At 41.2% G+C, this 17,867-nt stretch overlaps 1 protein-coding gene across 10 annotated transcripts in view; it reads left to right on the forward strand.

Annotated features, from left to right (window-relative positions):
- Positions 1-279: 279 nt before the first annotated feature.
- Positions 280-17,867, forward strand: part of LOC110494475 (polyhomeotic-like protein 2) — a 45,298-nt gene continuing 27,710 nt past the window's right edge. For 3 of the 10 annotated variants that reach the window (XM_021569572.2, XM_021569573.2, XM_021569574.2), the window contains exon 1: positions 280-431. Coding sequence is in view for 7 of the 10 variants with exons in the window: in XM_036950538.1 (XP_036806433.1) it covers positions 1,683-1,729 (47 nt within the window). In the remaining 3 variants the exon portion in view is untranslated. Of the gene's footprint in view, positions 432-1,618; positions 1,730-17,867 lie in introns of those variants that run through there. The other 7 variants (XM_036950535.1, XM_036950536.1, XM_036950533.1 and 4 more) reach the window with 5 other exon arrangements.

Raw genomic sequence — 17,867 nt, forward strand, 5'->3', positions numbered from 1 at the left:
CAGTAGTACGGTCACCACTAGATAGCACAGTCACAAAGTAAAAATTCGTACAAATGTGCTTTTCGGTCTTAATTTAAGGTTGGGGAGAAGGTTATTCGTGTCGTCAAGGCTAGGGTTAATGTTAGGGTTAAGTTACAATCGGATTTTAAGAAGATAAATTGTAGAAATATGCGGGGTTAATTACTTTGTGACTGTGGTAACTAGTGACGACCATGTAGTCTGAACGTTCTGCCCATTGGGTGAATGTATGTCACATGTTATATTCTGGAACGCTAATTCATAGATTTTTTCCTCCCACCCCTGCTCCTACACTTGTGCTGGTTTATTCCGACTGTATCAGAAAAAAAACAAGATTCAGAGATGGTGTAGAGTAACAGGAAAGGAACACGAGAGTATTTCCAAGCAGGGAAATACAAGGCATTTTGGGGAAGGTATGGCAACAACATTTTATTTTGTTATGAAAGTTCGTTATCGGCCTCGGTCCTCTAGTTGTACTTCTGCGGTTAATGACGGTGTTTGTCTGAGCGTGTACATGCTAGCCGGGAGGGACCTTTATTGAGCAGACAACCTTCCGTGTCTGACTGGCAGAGCCCTGACAGAGCTGGCTGACGTTAGCAGTTAGCTAGCTAAACAATAGGAACTTCATTGCATTTGTGCATTACACAGGAACACACCAATGAGCAGGCATAAACGGAACTATTTAGTGTATTTAAAAACAAAAGTGCTCGAATCAGCTAGGTGGTGTTCGTGCCTTTGCATGGGTTGTACATTCTCGAACACCCAGCACTACCTTGGAGGGGGGAGGTTGGTGCCTTTTGAGACTGTGTCCCTTGGGTAACGACCCCTAGGGCGTGGGGGTGGAGGGGGTTACTTATTTTGACAAGTGCAGTAACGTTAACGTTATGGCTGAACGCTCATTGTAGTAACGGGCAAGTTGTAGTGCCCTTGGCTCTCTGTGACCCAAATTACACAAATATATAAATATAGGCTACATGAGTACCCCACACCTCTGTTCAATGTGTGTCTGGGTATATTACATGCATATTACATACCTAGCAATCGTCACTATGTAAGCTGTTAACCTGGATAATAAAACAATTGGTTACTACTATTACAGTGAGGCTCCTGTAATTTCCTCAAGGCTTTTGAGGTTAATTGTACTGGGACTCCCATTTAGTGCTCAGTATGACAGGAAAGTATTATGGGATAGACATAGTATCTTCCCTTGGATGCCAGGTCACAGTGCTCTGGGATAATTATTTTGAGTAGTGTGTAGGTTACTATTTGAGCATGCACAATTTACAGTCATCCCCTGTGTGTGTGTGGGGGGGGGGGGGGGGGGGGGGTGGGGGGGGGGGGAGTTCTTAACTCACTCATTTGACCCAACCTAATCGGATATTTAGATTTCCGAATATATGACAACAACTTGCTGCTGGCCAAGGCACTCATTCCATTGTATTCAATACTTCTGAAGACTCAAGAAATATGCAAATCTCTGCTGTTGGTGCAAGATGGTGGAACTGCCCTTACTGCTAGTCTTGCCCCTATCCCACCCATGATGCATCAAAGTTGTTATTAATTTACTTCTTCATGGAGAGCTAATCCTTTACCTCTGCAGAGATCATCCCCCACAGGGAGACCTCCTGGTCACAGTGGGATTAGTGTCTGCAGACTTCAGCTGCATGAGCCCACCAGCCCAGGCCTCTTCTCTTCTACCAGGGGGATATCAGTTAAGTCTGGGCCTCCACTGCATCCCAGGGAAAGAGGGCTAATTGAAGACAGTGTCACCCTTGTGGTAGTCTGGGCTTCTCTGAGGATGATTGGAGTGGATGGATGCTTGGCTTTAGTTTGCTCTAGGAGTGTCTGCTGGCTTGTAACTGCAAAGTCATATTTTCTCATCCACAACTAAACAGCATGAGTTGCTGTTTTCCTTTTATTAACTGAAACTAGACATCGTTCAGAGTAAGCAGTGAGACAGCTCATGTCTAAGGGTAGGCTAGCTTTATTCAAGCAATAATGCCAGAGTAGGTGTGTATTTAAGCAATAAGGCCTGACCCACTTGGCGCACATTGGTTGAATCAACGTTGTTTCCAAGTAATTTCAAATTACGTTGAACCAATGTTGAATAGACGTTGAATTGACATCTGTGGGGATGGGGTGTGGTATATTAATAATAATGTATACTTTTTCTATGGCGCTTTTTATTACAATCTAAAAATGCTTTAAAGCTGCAATATGTAACTTTTTGGGGCAACCCAACCAAATTTCCATAGAAATGTTAGTTATAGATCTGTAATTCTCATTGACAGCTAGTCTAAGAAACGGTAGATATATCCTGCATATACTTTCTATGTTTCCCGTTCTGATGTTTTTTTAGTCTTTTAACTTTCAGTTTTTTACACCACCTGGAAACACAATATTTGGGGTTATTGAAAATATATTTCACAGCAGTTTAGATGGTACAATGATTCTATACACTATGCATTGCTTGTTTTGTCACTAACTTAAATTAGGTTAACTATTTAGATTTTTAGCAACCAGGAAATGGCGCAGCAATTTCTGCATATTGCACCAATAAGCAAAAAAATAAATAAAAAATGACATTGGCCTTATACCACAACCCACCGAAGTGTCTTTTTGCTACTGTAAACTGGTTGCCAACATAAATGGAACAGTAAACAAATATTTTTGTGTCTAATATACACGGCTGAAATGCTGTTTCAGCCAATTGGCATCCAGGACCCAAACTACCCATTATGACACTGAGGAATCACACAGCACATTGTGTTCCAAAGCAAGCATTTCTCAAGAAAACATTGATAATGATATCAGAGGGAGCAGAACATCCAGCCAAGGATTTTGGGAGACCTTGGGAGACCCTGACTATCATGACAAAAAACAAGGGCATAGCAGGCCAGTCACCCAGCTGCATTGAAAGTACAGTAGTTGACTGCTAAGAAAGCAAGTCAACCACCATCCCCAGGGTGGTTTTGTCATGCTCTCAGTTATGTCCAACCAGGGACAGGCTGGCCCACAGCTGGCAGAGTCTTGCTAAATGTCTTCTGATGAGCCCAGTGCTTTCAATCCTCTGTGCTCACTAGTCACTACCATTGCTCATGCCTGACCTATTTTTCCCTTTGTTGTTTAGTCCCACATAGGGGAACGATTCCTTTGAGATTGAGTCATAGAATAGTGTCTGGTTTGAACCATGCTGATAATCTGTGGCTTCGGGGGTGCTGTTTGATAGAGGTATTTATAGACTGGAGTAAGCGAGGAATGTTCAGTATGAAATTAGTTATGTGGTTTTGTTATTGAGGTTTACTGGGGGAGTCAGTAGGGTTTTAGCACCTAACAGCTGGGTGTAGTATTGTTCTAATTGAAGATGCAGAGAAAGAGCAGGCAGGTCCTCTGGGCTACATTTGGTGTGGGCGATTTTTTTTGTTTGTTGTTGTTGTAGCATGCTGCCACATAAGGCTGAACAGTATGGGCCCAAAAATCGAATAACGATAAAAATACTAGGGATGCACGATATATATAGGTGAACATATCGGAATTGAACAATATTAGCTAAAAATGCCAACATCGGTATTGGCCCGATATCTAGTTTAACGTCAATGTTATAAACCGATGTCAACAGGACGTAATCACGCTACATAACATTTTGCGCTACACGTGCAACACAGCATTCCTAACCTAGCCCACAATGTCTGATGTGTGGATCAAGCAGTCAACAAGTCGAGCAGTCATTTGAAAGAGTAAGAACATTTCAGAGAGACAACTCAAATGCGAAATACATTAACGCCAAGATAATGGAATTCATTGCCCTTAATTAACAATTAGCCGTTCTCTGTCATGGGTGATGTTGGCTTTCGCCGATTGGTCGAGCACCGGTACACACTACAAAGTGCGCTATTTTCCAGGTGTTGCTCCACTGGAACTACACAGTAATAGCATCACTGCTATTAGCTTCACAACATGCATACTATGGAACACCGTTGGGTCATTGCATGTCAAAAAAGATACAGTAGCACTGTCAAAGCTGTACAAAAAAGTCTGCAAACAAGTAAACACTTGCCACGAACTATGTGTTTACAGTATTTGACGTGTATCTTTTTTGACACGCTTAGACCCAAACGCCATTCCATAGAAATCCGGGTTGAGAATGAAACGACTGAACAAATGAACAAGAAACAGCACAGCAAGTAAGTGAAAGAAATAGGTTTTGATTATGTTTTACTGGTAATGGGGACATACGTAAATGCCAACAAAATAACGTTTTGGTGTGTGTGTGTGTGTGTGTAACCTTTTATTTAACTAGGCAAGTCAGTTAAGAACAAATTCTTATTTACAATGACAGCCTGGATTCGAACCAGGAACTGTAGTGACGCCTCTTGCACCGAGATGCAGTGCCTTAGACCGCTGTGTCCATGTGTGTGTGTTAACTATTTAACTGTACTAGAATGCTTAAAAGGGCGCTAAAATTGTAAATATCGGGTATCGGGGTTTTTTGCAAGGAAAATATTGGGTATCGGCCAAAAATGTCATATCGGTGCATCACTAAAAAAAATACATTTTAAAAAGATTGCGATTTGACTTGGGATTTAGATCAAAACACTTGGGTGAACTGTTGCAATTGGAAATAAAATTAATATTCTAGTTCTATAGTTGGAATTACAATGGGCACTTTGAATGTGTTTGACATGTTAACGAATTAAAAAGCCAGGGAGGAATTCTTGTGACATTGTAGGAACCTGTTGGCCAATGTTTTCTAGGGGACCCTAAGGTGTTACATTTTTCTCTTGATTCATGTAACATATTCATGTGTTGCCTATTCTTCTTTTATTTAGAACATACCGTAGCACAAACAACTACATCAGAACTTAATTAATTAACATTAGTGGGTAGCACAATTGTTTTTATGCCACAACTTTGTAAGAAAATACAAACTAACTAGCTATTTGCAGAGAGTAAGATACACAAACAAATAGTGTAAATATAGAACTCATATGGATTGTTGCATCTGTTGCATTGACCATGCACAGTGAACTTGGAACGTCAAGTGGTGGTGTTCGAGCAACTGCACTCCTTGATTGACAGGGGCGGGGCCTGGTGTGTGTGGGAAGCGGGAGAGAGATGACTCAAGTAGCAAATGGAGTAAACTATTAAAACGGACATTACATGCGGCAGAGTGGCGTTTCAAAATATTGCAGATTCACAGCCTCTTGCAATATGGATATTGAATTTTCTATCTAAATTTGATTAATTGTGCAGCCTTACTGCCACACATCCTTAGTGAATGGGCCACGTGTGGCTAATTGTCAATACACACACACGCATCCACACTTACGAAGGCACACACTGCCACGAGTCGTAGACACACACACCTGGAAGGGGGCCAGACTCTCTTTGTAATGGCCTACTCAGCTGTGTAATAAAAGTCCATCCGAGTCAGACAGCTCAATTACACCCCAGATCGATTCGGCCTCTGGATCAAGGGAGACTTTCTCTCTCTTGTTACTATGGGGGATATACCATTTATACTGTTTCCTGGGGTATTGTTTTTTTTGGGGGGGGGGGGGTTGAGGGCATCCCTACATTGTGGGGGTGCGTGCTACGCCACTGCTTCTAATCTAAGATGTGTCAAATAAATGATATCCAGCTCAGGGCTCCACCAATGCATTTGGTTTGCTAACATGCTAGCTAAGTGGCTAGATGTCAAGCTCAAGCTTCTTGGTTACAGCAGAGACATTCAGTCCCCTCCTGTATCAAAGATCCCTGTTGCTTAAATAGTTTTGTATGTCAAATATAGCGCCCCTTGTGTGCACTTCTGGTTATACCGTATAGCCGGTATGGTACAGAAACAGTAAGATTGTATGAAAATCTGGATTAAAAAAAAACTTTTATTTCACCATATTTTTTTAAAAGTTAAAACTTCTTGATACTACCCATCCCCCATGCGGGAGCGTAATCATAGCCTCAAACTAATTACCATAACGCAGCGGACATAAATCTTCCTAGAAAATGTTCCTATTCATGAAAATCACAAATTAAATATATTGAGACACAGATTAGCCTTTTGTTAATCACACTGTCATCTCAGATTTTCAAAATATGCTTTACAGCCAACGCTAGGCAAGCATTTGTGTAAGTTTATCATGGCATAATGCTATGCTAGGCTCTGCTTGCATCAGGCAACATTTTCACAAAAATAAGAAAAGCAATCAAATTAAATAATTTACCTTTGAAGAACTTCGGATGTTTTCACTCAGGAGACTCCCAGTTAGATAGCAAATGTTCCTTTTTTCCAAAAATAAGATTTTTGTAGGCGAAATAGCTCCGTTTGTTCTTCACGTTTTGCAGAGAAATCGACCGGAAAATGCAGTCACTACAACGCCAAACTTTTTTCCAAATTAGCTCCATAATATCGACAAAAACATAGCAAACGTTGTTTAGAATCCATCCTCAAGGTGTTTTTCATATATCTATTCAATAAAATATCCACCGGGACAATTGGTTTCTCATAAGAAGTGATTGGAAAAATGGCTACATGTGTACTTTACGCAAGGTTTTCTGCAGGAGCCATCATGTGACCACTTGCTAAATGTGGTCCCTTACCATTCTTCAACATAAATGCGTGAAAAGACTTCACAATGCTGTAGACACCTTGGGGAATACGTAGATAACGTAAGCTCATTCACAGCCATATAAGGAGTCATTGGCATTAGGCGGTTTCAAAAAATGCGGCACTTCCTGATTGGATTTTTATCTGGGTTTCGCCTGTAACATCAGTTCTTTTCCACTCACAGACAATATCTTTGCAGTTTTGGAAACGTCAGAGTTTTTTCTATCCAAAGCTGTCAATTATATGCATAGTCGAGCATCTTGTCGTGACAAAATATCCTGTTTAAAACGGGAATGTTTTTTATCCAAAAATGAAAATACTGCCCCCTAGTTATAAAAGGTTTTAACCAGGTAGGCCAGTTGACAGCAAGTTCTCATTTACAACTGCGACCTGGCCATAATAAATCAAAGCAGTGCGACACAAACAACACAGTTACACATGGGATAAAGAAACATACAGTCAATAACACAATAGAAAAATCTATATACAGTGTGTGCAAATGTAGTAAGATTAGGGAGGTAAGGCAATAAATAGGCCATAGTGGCAAAATAATTACAATTTAGCAATTAAACACTGGAGTGATAGATGTGCAGAAGATGAATGTGCAAGTAGAGATACTGGGATGCAAAGGAGCAAAAAATAAATAATATGGGGATGAGGTAGTTGGTTGGGCTATTTACAGATTCAATGATCGGTAAGCTGCTCTGACAGCTGATGCTTAAAAGTTACTGAGGGAGATATGACTCTCCAGCTTCAGTGATTTTTGCAATTTGTTCCAGTCATTGGCAGCAGAGAACTGGAAGGAAAGGAGGCCAAAGTAGGAGTTGGCTTTGGCCAGTGAGATATACCTGCTGGAGCGTGTGCTACGGGTGGGTGCTGCTATGGTGACCAGTGAACTGAGATAAGGCGTGGCTTTACCTAGCAAAGACTTATAGATGACCTGGAGCCAGTGGGTTTGGCAACGAATATGAAGTGAGGGCCAGCCAATGAGAGCATACAGGTCGCAGTGGTGGGTAGTATATGGGGCTTTGGTGACAGTGTTTCCTAGTCTCAGTGCAGTGGGCAGCAGTAAGGAGGCGCTCTTATTATCCATGGACTTTATAGTGTCCCGGAACTTTTTGGAGTTTGTTTTCGAAATGATAGTTTTCAGATTCGACCATATTAATGACCTACTTGTGTGTGTTATTTGTGTGTGTTATTATGTTATAATTAAGTCTATGATTTGATAGAGCAGTCTGACTGAGCGATCGTAGGCACCAGCAGGCTCGTAGACATTCATTCAAACAGCACTTTCGTGTGTTTTGCCAGCAGCTCTTCGCAATGCTTCAAGCATTGCGCTGTTTATGACTTCAAGCCTATCAACTCCCGAGATTAGGCTGGTGTAACCGATGTGAAATGGCTAGCTTGTTAGCGGGGTGAGCGCTAATAACGTTTCAAACGTCACTCGCTCTGAGACATGGAGTAGTTGTTCACCTTGCTCTGCATGGGTAATGCTGCTTCGAGGGTGGCTGTTATCGATGTGTTCCTGGTTCAAGCCCAGGTAGCGGCAAGGAGAGGGATGGAAGCTATACTGTTACACTGGCAATACTAAAGTGCCTATAAGAACATCCAATAGTCAAAGGTATATGAAATACAAATCATATAGAGAGAAATAGTCCTATAATAACTACAACCTAAAACTTCTTACCTGTGAATATTGAAGACTCATGTTAAAAGGAATCACCAGCTTTCATATGTTCTCATGTTCTGAGCAAGGAACTGAAACGTTAGCTTTCTTACATGGCACATATTGCACTTTTACTTTCTTCTCCAACACTTTGTTTTTGCATTATTTAAACCAAATTGAACATGTTTCATTATTTATTTGAGGCGAAATTGATTTTATTGATGTATTATATTAAGTTAGAATAAGTGTTCATTCAGTATTGTTGTAATTGTCATTATTACAACAAAAAGAAAAAAAATAGTCAGATTAATCGGTATTGCCTTCTTTTGGTCCTCCAATAATCGGTATCGGCGTTGAAAAATCATAATCAGTTGACCTCTAGTCTGAACAGCTTCTTCTCTTTTCTATAACCTATACGGAACACTATGTTCTATACTTGCGATATGGGGAAAGGGGAATGGGCATGGTATATGCAAATTTGCTAAAAGTGTATTGTTTTTGTGGACACTACTGTAGTATTTACTACAGTATTTACACATTTTTGTGGATTCTACAGTACACTACAACATCCCCTGAGCAAGGCAGTTAACCCACTGTTACCCGGCTCCGATGACGTGGATGTCGATTAAGGCAGCCCCCCGCACCTCTCTGATTCAGAGGGGTTGGGTTAAATGCGGAAGACATATTTCAGTTTTACATCTGACTAGGTGCCCCCCTTTCACTTGTCTATAGTAATACACATGATGGAGCGATTCTGCAGTGTGAAGTATAGTATACTACAGTTTATTATACTGTCCTACAAAGCCAAAACTCAGTAACTACACTTTTGGTCAAAATTGAGTTAAGACTGAAATCAGGCTTTGTAGTATCTGTTATCTTGTGACAATGTCCTGGTTCAATTATGTTGATGAAAAGGTGCCCATTGTAAACGGCCAGCTCCTCAGTCTCAGTTGCTAATATATGCATATTAGTAATAGTATTGGATAGAAAACACTCTAAAGTTTCCAAAACTGTCAAAATATTGTCTGTGAGTATAACAGAACTGATATTGCAGGCGAAACCCTGAGGAAAATCAAAACAGGAAGTGGCTACTATTTTGAAAACTCCATGTTCCATAGCCTCCCGTTGCTGGATTTAAAGGGATATGAACCAGATTCCTTTTCCTATCGCTTCATCAAGGTGTCAACAGTCTTCAGACATAGTTTCAGGCTTTTATTTTGTAAAATGAGCCGGAACGATAACATCGCGTCAAGTGTTCACATGAGTTTTGCTCGCGCAACAGAGTTTGGATAGGTATTTATTTTCCCTCTCCTACTGTGAAAGACATTTGCGGTTGATATATTATCGATTTATATATTTTAAAAACAACCTGAGGATTGATTATACAAAAAAAACATTTTACATGTTTCTGTGGACATTATGGAAACTATTTGGAAATTTCGTCTTTGTTGTCGTGACCGCTCTTTCCTGTGGATTTTTAAACAACGCGCCAAACAAACGGAGGTATTTTGGATATAAAAATAATCTTTATGGAACAAAAGGAACATTTTGTTGTGTAACTGGGAGTCTCGTGAGTGAAAACATCCGAAGATCATCAAAGGTAAAAGATTAATTTGATTGCTTTTCTGATTTTCGTGACCAAGCTACCTGATGCTAAGTGTACTAAATGTTTTGTCGTGTGATCGATAAACTTACACAAACGCTTGGATTGCTTTCGCTGTAAAGCATAATTTCCAAATCTGACATGACAGGTGGATTAACAAAAGGCTAAGCTGTGTTTTCCTATATTGCACTTGTGATTTCATGAATATAAATATTTTTAGTAATATTTATTAAATGTAACGCTATGCTATTCAGCGGTTGTTGATGACACTTATCCCGTTAGTGGGATTGCAGCCATAATAAGTTAAGAACACATTCTTATTTTCAATGACGGCCTAGGAACGGTGGGTTAACTGCCTCGTTCAGGGGCAGAACGACAGATTTTCACCTTGTCAGCTCGGGGGATCCAATCTTGCAACCTTACAGTTAACTAGTCCAACGCAATAACGACCTGCCTCTCTCTCGTTGCACTCCACAAGGAGACTGCCTGTTACGCGAATGCAGTAAGCCAAGGTAAGTTGCTAGCTAGCATTAAACTTATCTTTATAAAAAACAATCAATCAATCATCGTTCACTAGTTAACTACACATGGTTGATGATATTACTAGATATTATCTAGCGTGTCCTGCGTTGCATATAATCTGACTAAGCATGCAAGTATCTGATAGGCAGAAGCAGCACTTCTGCGTTTTGCCAGCAGCTCTTCGTTGTGCGTCAAGCATTGCGCTGTTTATGACTTCAAGCCTATCAACTCCCGAGATGAGGCTGGTGTAACCAAAGTGAAATGGCTAGCTAGTTAGCGCGTTTCAAACGTCACTCGCTCTGAGCCTTCTAGTAGTTGTTCCCCTTGCTCCGCATGGGTAACGCTGCTTCGATGGTGGCTGTTGTCGTTGTGTTGCTGGTTCGAGCCCAGCGAGGAGAGGGACGGAAGCTATACTGTTACACTGGCAATACTAAAGTGCCTATAAGAACATCTAATGGTCAAAGGTTAATTAAATACAAATGGTATAGAGGGAAATAGTCTTATAATTCCTATAACTACAACCTAAAACTTCTTACCTGAGAATTTTGAAGACTTGTGTTAAAAGGAACCACCAGCTTTCATATGTTCTCATGTTCTGAACAAGGAACTGAAACGTTAGCTTTCTTACATAGCACATATTGCACTTTTTCTTTCTTCTCCAACACTTTGTTTTTGCATTATTTAAACCACGTTTCATTATTTACTTGAGGCTAAATTGATTTTATTGATGTATTATATTAAGTTAAAATAAGTGTTCATTCAGTATTGTTGTAATTGTCATTATTACAAATAAATAAATAAAAAATCGGCCAATTTAATCGGTATTTGCTTTTTTTGTCCTCCAATAATCGGTATCGGCGTTGAAAAATCATATTCGGTCGACCTCTACTCTGATCCAGTGAAATAGGTTCCTGTACTTATTTGGGGTGCTGGTACTGTTTTTATATTTAGGTGCAGGAGCTCCACAGTACTTTTGAGCTAACATTCTTTAAGAGGAACAGGAGCTCAAGCAGTAGGAAATGTGAGGTGCCTGTACTCTGCTATGGTGAGCGGAGTACCGAATGTTATACATTGAGCGCAATCTTCGGGCCGGACCCAAGTTTATATATATATATATCTTTTTTACCCCTTTTTTCTCCCCAATTTCGTGGTATCCAATTGGTAGTAGTTACAGTCTTGTCTCATCGCTGCAACTCCCGTACGGACTTGGGAGAGGCGAAGGTCGAGAGCCATGTGTCCTCCGAAACACAAACCAACCAAGCCACACTGCTTCTTGACACAATGCACATCCAACCCGGAAGCCAACCCGGAAGCCAGCCCTAGTGCGCAATGAGACAAGGATATCCCTGCCAGCCAAACCCTCCCTAACCCGGACGACGCTGTGCCAATTGTGCGCCGCCACATGGGCTTCCTGGTCGCGGCCGGCTGCGACAGAGCCTGGGTTCAAACCCAGAATCTCTGGTGGCACAGCTAGCTTTAGACCACTGCGCCACCCGGGAGGCCTCGGACCCAAGTTAATAGTTGATACAATGTTTCAAGCTCGTTCGAGACAGGCCATGTGTAGCCAATGTGATTTATAGGATATTTATTTTTATCAAGATATTTTCTACCTGCAGGCTGCAATGTTTTTATTTGTTGGAATTATGTAGGCTATTTTACAGCCTTGGCAGTGGCAATGGAAGTAATTTTTTAGGTGAATTATTTTCATTTATATTTGGATAGAATTTTGATTAACTACATGACAATGATTTTGAGAGATGAAGATGTTATTATAAATTCAATGAAACTGTTTTAATGAAAATGTGCATATGAAAACCATAACTGGTTTGCAGATCGGTAAAAATGGTAAGATAAATTGGCATTCAACATGAGAAAGGTTGCCGACTCCTCGTGTAGCGTATTATCGGAAACTTCAGAATCTGAGAAAGCCAGCAGGAGCGGGAGGAAAATAGTTGGGTCAGGCTAAGTTTTTCTTTTCTTCTGGTTATCTGATATCTGGCGCCCTCTTGAGGTGTTTGTCTTATTTCATCAAACCGTAAGCTTAATGCATCAGACAAGTGTAACGTTCTGGGTGTAGTGGGTGAGAAATCAGGCGCAGGAAGCAGAGAGTTCAGGGTAGTGCTAATTTAATGCACAAAACGGCGAACATAAGCCAACCCCACGAAAACAACAAAACAAACGCCCCAAACAGGGGGAGGAAAGAATCAGTGGCAGCTAGTAGGCCGGTGACGACGACCGCCGAGCGCCACCCGAACGGGAAGGGCCACCTTCGGTAGGAGTCGTGACAACAAGCTCAGTGCATATAGTGGCTTTTATTAAAACACATAGGGTGTGTCTATATGTGGAGAAATACATGTTTAAAAATGTAGACTAATCAACCAAATTTTTGTCGGGGACAGCCCTAATGAGTCTGGAGTTGCTACCGCAACGGGCCTACCTGCTCTGCTCGGAGAAGATGGGGGAGGAGCAGATGTGCCGAGAACGGTGAGGAGAAAAAATTAAAGGAAAATAATAGCAGTGGCAGCTGTACAGAACTCATCCAAAGGGCTTTGACTTCTCAACCACGGCAGAAAGCTAACGCAATATGATGCCCCGTCACCTTATTAATTCAGCCACTTACTTAACTAGCAAGTAGTGATGCCCCGATATGACATTTTTGGCCAATACCGATATCCGATATTTTCCTTGCCAAAGAAAAAACCCAATACCAATAAATAATACAAAATGTGCAGCCTTTTAAGCATTCAAGTACAGTTAAATAGTTAACACACACACATGGACGCAGCAGTCTAAAGCACTGCATCTCAGTGCAAGAGGCGTCACTACAGTCCCTGGTAAGAATCCAGGCTGTATCACATCTGGCCGTGATTGTGAGTTCCAAAGGGCGGGGCAAAATTGGCCCAGCGTCGTCCGGGTGGGGCCGGGGTAGGCCATCATTGTAAATAAGAATTTGTTCTTAACTGACTTCCCTAGTTAAATAAAGATTACACACACCACCATCACACACCACACTGACCAAAAAGTAATTTTGTTGGCATTTACGTATGTCCCCATTACCAGTAAAACATCATCAAAACCTATTTCTTTCACTTGCTGTGCTGTTTTGTTGTTCATTTGTTCAGTTGTTTCATTCTCAACCAGGATTTCATCATACATGTCAAGCAGTGAAGTTTCAGCTCTGTCTGTCCGTGGCCTCTCTTCCTTGGTGCGTACTGTCACTGTGTCCGTTTCCATCTTGTCCAGCTGTGTATGTAACATTTCACGTAAACCCTGTTTTTTTGTCTGCATCGAAGTAGCGGGCCTTGTACATAGCATTGAGCATGGTGACGACACAGTAAAGAGAGAATGCCAGCAGGCGTTTCAATGTCATGACAGAGGATAGCACGTCTGCTGCAGGTGCAGTTGATGAGGTTATTTCTCGAGTCAGTTGTTCGAATGGAGCTAGCAAGTGTGTTCATGTTTCCAAGTTTCAAACATGTTCTCAAATGCCATTAAAATAGCAGCAGCGGTATGACAACCAGCATATTCTTGAGCATGCAATACGACTTTCCTCAGTACGGAATCCTCAACGACCCACTGTGCTGTCAGACTCAGCATGCTCATGGGGCTGATATCGTTGGTCCAAATGTCAGTCGTGAAGCTAATAGCAGTGACGCTATTACTGTGTAACTCTGGTAGGGCAACATCTGAAAAATTGCGCACTTGGTAGTGTGTACTGGTGCTCAACCAGTCGGTGAAAGCTAACATCACCCACGACAGAGAACAGTTGATTGTCAAGGGCAATGAATTCCATTGTCTTGGCGTTAATGTATTTCGCCTTGGAGTTGTCGCACTGAAATGTTCTTACTCTTTCAAATGACTGCTTGACTTGTTGCAGACATTGTGGGCTAGGTAAGGAATGCTTTGTTGCACGTCTAGCTCTAAATGTTACGCAGCGCCATTACTAGGGTTGCACATTTTGGGGAATATTCAGAGGTGGAAACTTTCCGTGAGAATTAACGGAAATATATGGGAATTAACGGAAATATATGCAAATTAATATTAATACCGTTTAAATGTAATGTTTTTAGCATTGGATATATTTAACATATTATATGGAGACAGAAACATAATAATTGTACCTTATCCTAAGTAGACATAATGGCAAATGATTAAATCCTTCCAATAGAAAAAAAATAATAATTTAGTTTTGAATTTTACTTTACTTAAATGAGTTGACTCTTCACTTGGGATGATTTCACTGAACATCAAAAGAAAGGGAATATTGAAAGATCCCCAATGATCCATCGCATCTCCCAAAAACTTTTTCAACATGCAGTTGAAATCGTTAGTTTACATACATACACTTAGGTTGGAGTCATTAAAACTCGTTTTTCACACCACAAATTTCTTGTTAACAAACTATAGTTTTGGCAAGTCAGTTAGGACATCTACTTTGTGCATGACACAAGTAATTTTTCCAACAATTGTTTACAGACAGATTATTTCACTTATAATTCACTGTATCACAATTCCAGTGGGTCAGAAGTTTACATACACTAAGTTGACTGTTCCTTTAAACAGCTTGGAAAATTCCAGGAAATTATGTCATGGCTTTAGAAGCTTCTGATAGGCTAATTGACATCATTTGAGTCAATTGGAGGTGTACCTGTGGATGTATTTCAAGGCCTACCTTCAAACTCAGTGCCTTTTTACATCATGGGAAAATCAAAAGAAATCAGCCAAGACCTAAAACAAAATTGTAGACCTCCACAAGTCTGGTTCATCCTTGGTAGCAATTTCCAAACGCCAAATTATCAAATAAATTGGCATTCCACATGAGAAAGGTTGCTGACTCCTCGTGTAGCTTATTACCAGAAGAATCTGAGTCACTGCAGAGTCTACGAAATGATTATTTCACTGAGATTGGCTCAACTCAGACAGGTGTCTCATGTGCCATAAAAATATATATAAACAACTGAGACATTAACTGAACATGTTCCACAGCCATGTGACTAACATAAATGGAATAATGTGTCCCTGAACAAAGATGGGGTTAAAATCAAAAGTAACAGTCAGTATCTGGTGTGGCCACCAGCTGCATGAAGTACTGCAGTGCATCTCCTCCTCATGGACTGCACCAGATTTGCCAGTTCTTGCTGTGAGATGTTACCCCACTCTTCCACCAAGGCACCTGCAAGTTCCCGGACTGGGGGGGGGGGGGTGGCCCTACCCCTCACCCTCCAATCCAATAGGTCCCAGACGTGCTCAATGGGAATGAGATCCGGGCTCTTCGCTGGCCATGGCAGAACACTGACATTCCTGTCTTGCAGGAAACTAAACACAGAACGAGCAGTATGGCTGGTGGCATTGTCATGCTGTACTACATGAGGGAGGAGGATGTCTTCCCTGTAACGTACTGCGTTGAGATTGCCTGCATTGACAACAAGCTCAGTCCGATGATGCTGTGACACACCGCCCCAGATCATGACGGACCCTCCACCTGCAAATCGATCCCGCTCCAGAGTACAGGCCTCTGTGTAACGCTCATTCCTTCGACAATAAACGCAAATCCGACCATCACGCCTGGTGAGACAAAACCGTGACTCGTCAGTGAAGAGCACTTTTTGCCTACAAGCCCTCAGTCCAGCCTCTCTCGACCTATTGTGGACAGTCTGAGCACTGATGGAGGGATTGTGCGTTCCTGGTGTAACTCGGGCAGTTGTTGTTGCCATTCTGTACCTGTCCCGCAGGTGTGATGTTCGGATGTACCGATCCTGTGCAGGTGTTGTTACACGTGGTCTGCCACTGCAAGGAAGATCAGCTGTCCGTCCTTTCTCCCTGTAGCGCTGCCTTAGGCGTCTCACAGTACGGACATTGCAATTTATTGCCCTGGCAACATCTGCAGCCCTCATGCCTCCTTGTAGCATGCCTAAGGCACATTCACTCAGATGAGCAGGGACCCTGGGCATCTTTCTTTTGGTGTTTTTTTAGAGTCAGTAGAAAGGCCTCTTTAGTATACTAAGTTTTTACAACTGTGACCTTAATTACCTACCGTCTGTCTTAACGACTGTTCCACTGGTGCATGTTCATTAATTGTTTATGGTTCATTGAACAAGCATTGGAAACAGTGTTTAAACCCTTTACAATGAAGATCTGTGAATTATTTGGATTTTTATGAATTATATTTGAAAGACAGGGTCCAGAAAAAGGGACGTTACTCTTTATTTATTTATTTATTTGCTACTGCTCAACAAAAAAAAAATCTTGGTCGACCAAACAATCGACCTGTCGAGAAATTGGGGTCAGCCCTAGTTGCACGTCCCTGATCACTCTTATTGAAGCAAAGAAAACACTGACTTTCAATATAAAACGCAACCCCTGTCAATACACAGCTGGACTGACCTGGTCCTGCTTTCTCCCGTTGTGCTATTTACAAACAAATACGTGACTGGCTCAACTATTCTGGGGAACTACAGTAAGCTTCATAATGTAAAATAATGTGTCAGGTGAAATGTAGAACGCAATCTGATTTATCTCTTAAACTTCTTAGGGCTGAGATCCCGTTAACGGGATCGATATGACAACAGCTAGTGAAAGTGCCGGGCGCCAAATTCAAAACAACATAAATCTCATAATTAAAATTTCTCAAACATACAAGTATCTTATACCATTTTAAATGTAATCTTGTTGTTAATCCCACCACAGTGTCCGATTTCAAATAGATTTACAGCGAAGCACCACAAACGATTATGTTAGGTCAGAGCCAAGTCACAGAAAAACACAGAGTGGAGTCAGCCAAAGAGTGGAGTTACAAAAATCTGAAATAGAGAGAGAATTAATCACTAACCTTTGATCTTCATCAGATAACACTCATAGGACTTCATGTTGCACAATACAGGTATGTTTTGTTCAATAAAGTTCATATTTATATAAAAAAATCCCAGTATACATTGGCGCGTTATGTTCAGTAGTTCCAAAAACATCCAGTGATTTTGCAGAGAGCCACATCAATTTACAGAAATACTCATTATAAATGTTGATGAAAATACAAGTGTTATACATGGAAATATAGTTTAACTTCTCAACTTTTTTGGGATAGGGGGCTGCATTTTCACTTTTGGATGAATAGCGTGCCCAGAGTGAACTGCCTCCTACTCTGTCCCAGATGCTAATATATGCATATTATTAGTAGTATTGGATAGAAAACACTCTGAAGTTTCTAAAACTGTTTGAATGAACTCATATGGCAGGCGAAAACCTGAGAAAAATCCAACCAGGAAGTGGGACATCTGAGGTTTGTTGTTTTTCAAAGCTTGGCCTACCGAATACACATTGAGATATGGATAAAGTTGCACTTCCTACGGCTTCCACTAGATGTCAACCGTCTTTTTAAACTTGCATGAGGATTCTACGATAAAGGAGGGGCTCATGAGACCTCTTTGAGTCAGTGGTCTGGCAGAGAGCGCTCCCGA

This window comes from Oncorhynchus mykiss, chromosome 17 (genome assembly GCF_013265735.2).
Source record: "Oncorhynchus mykiss isolate Arlee chromosome 17, USDA_OmykA_1.1, whole genome shotgun sequence".
Taxonomy (NCBI): domain Eukaryota; kingdom Metazoa; phylum Chordata; class Actinopteri; order Salmoniformes; family Salmonidae; genus Oncorhynchus; species Oncorhynchus mykiss.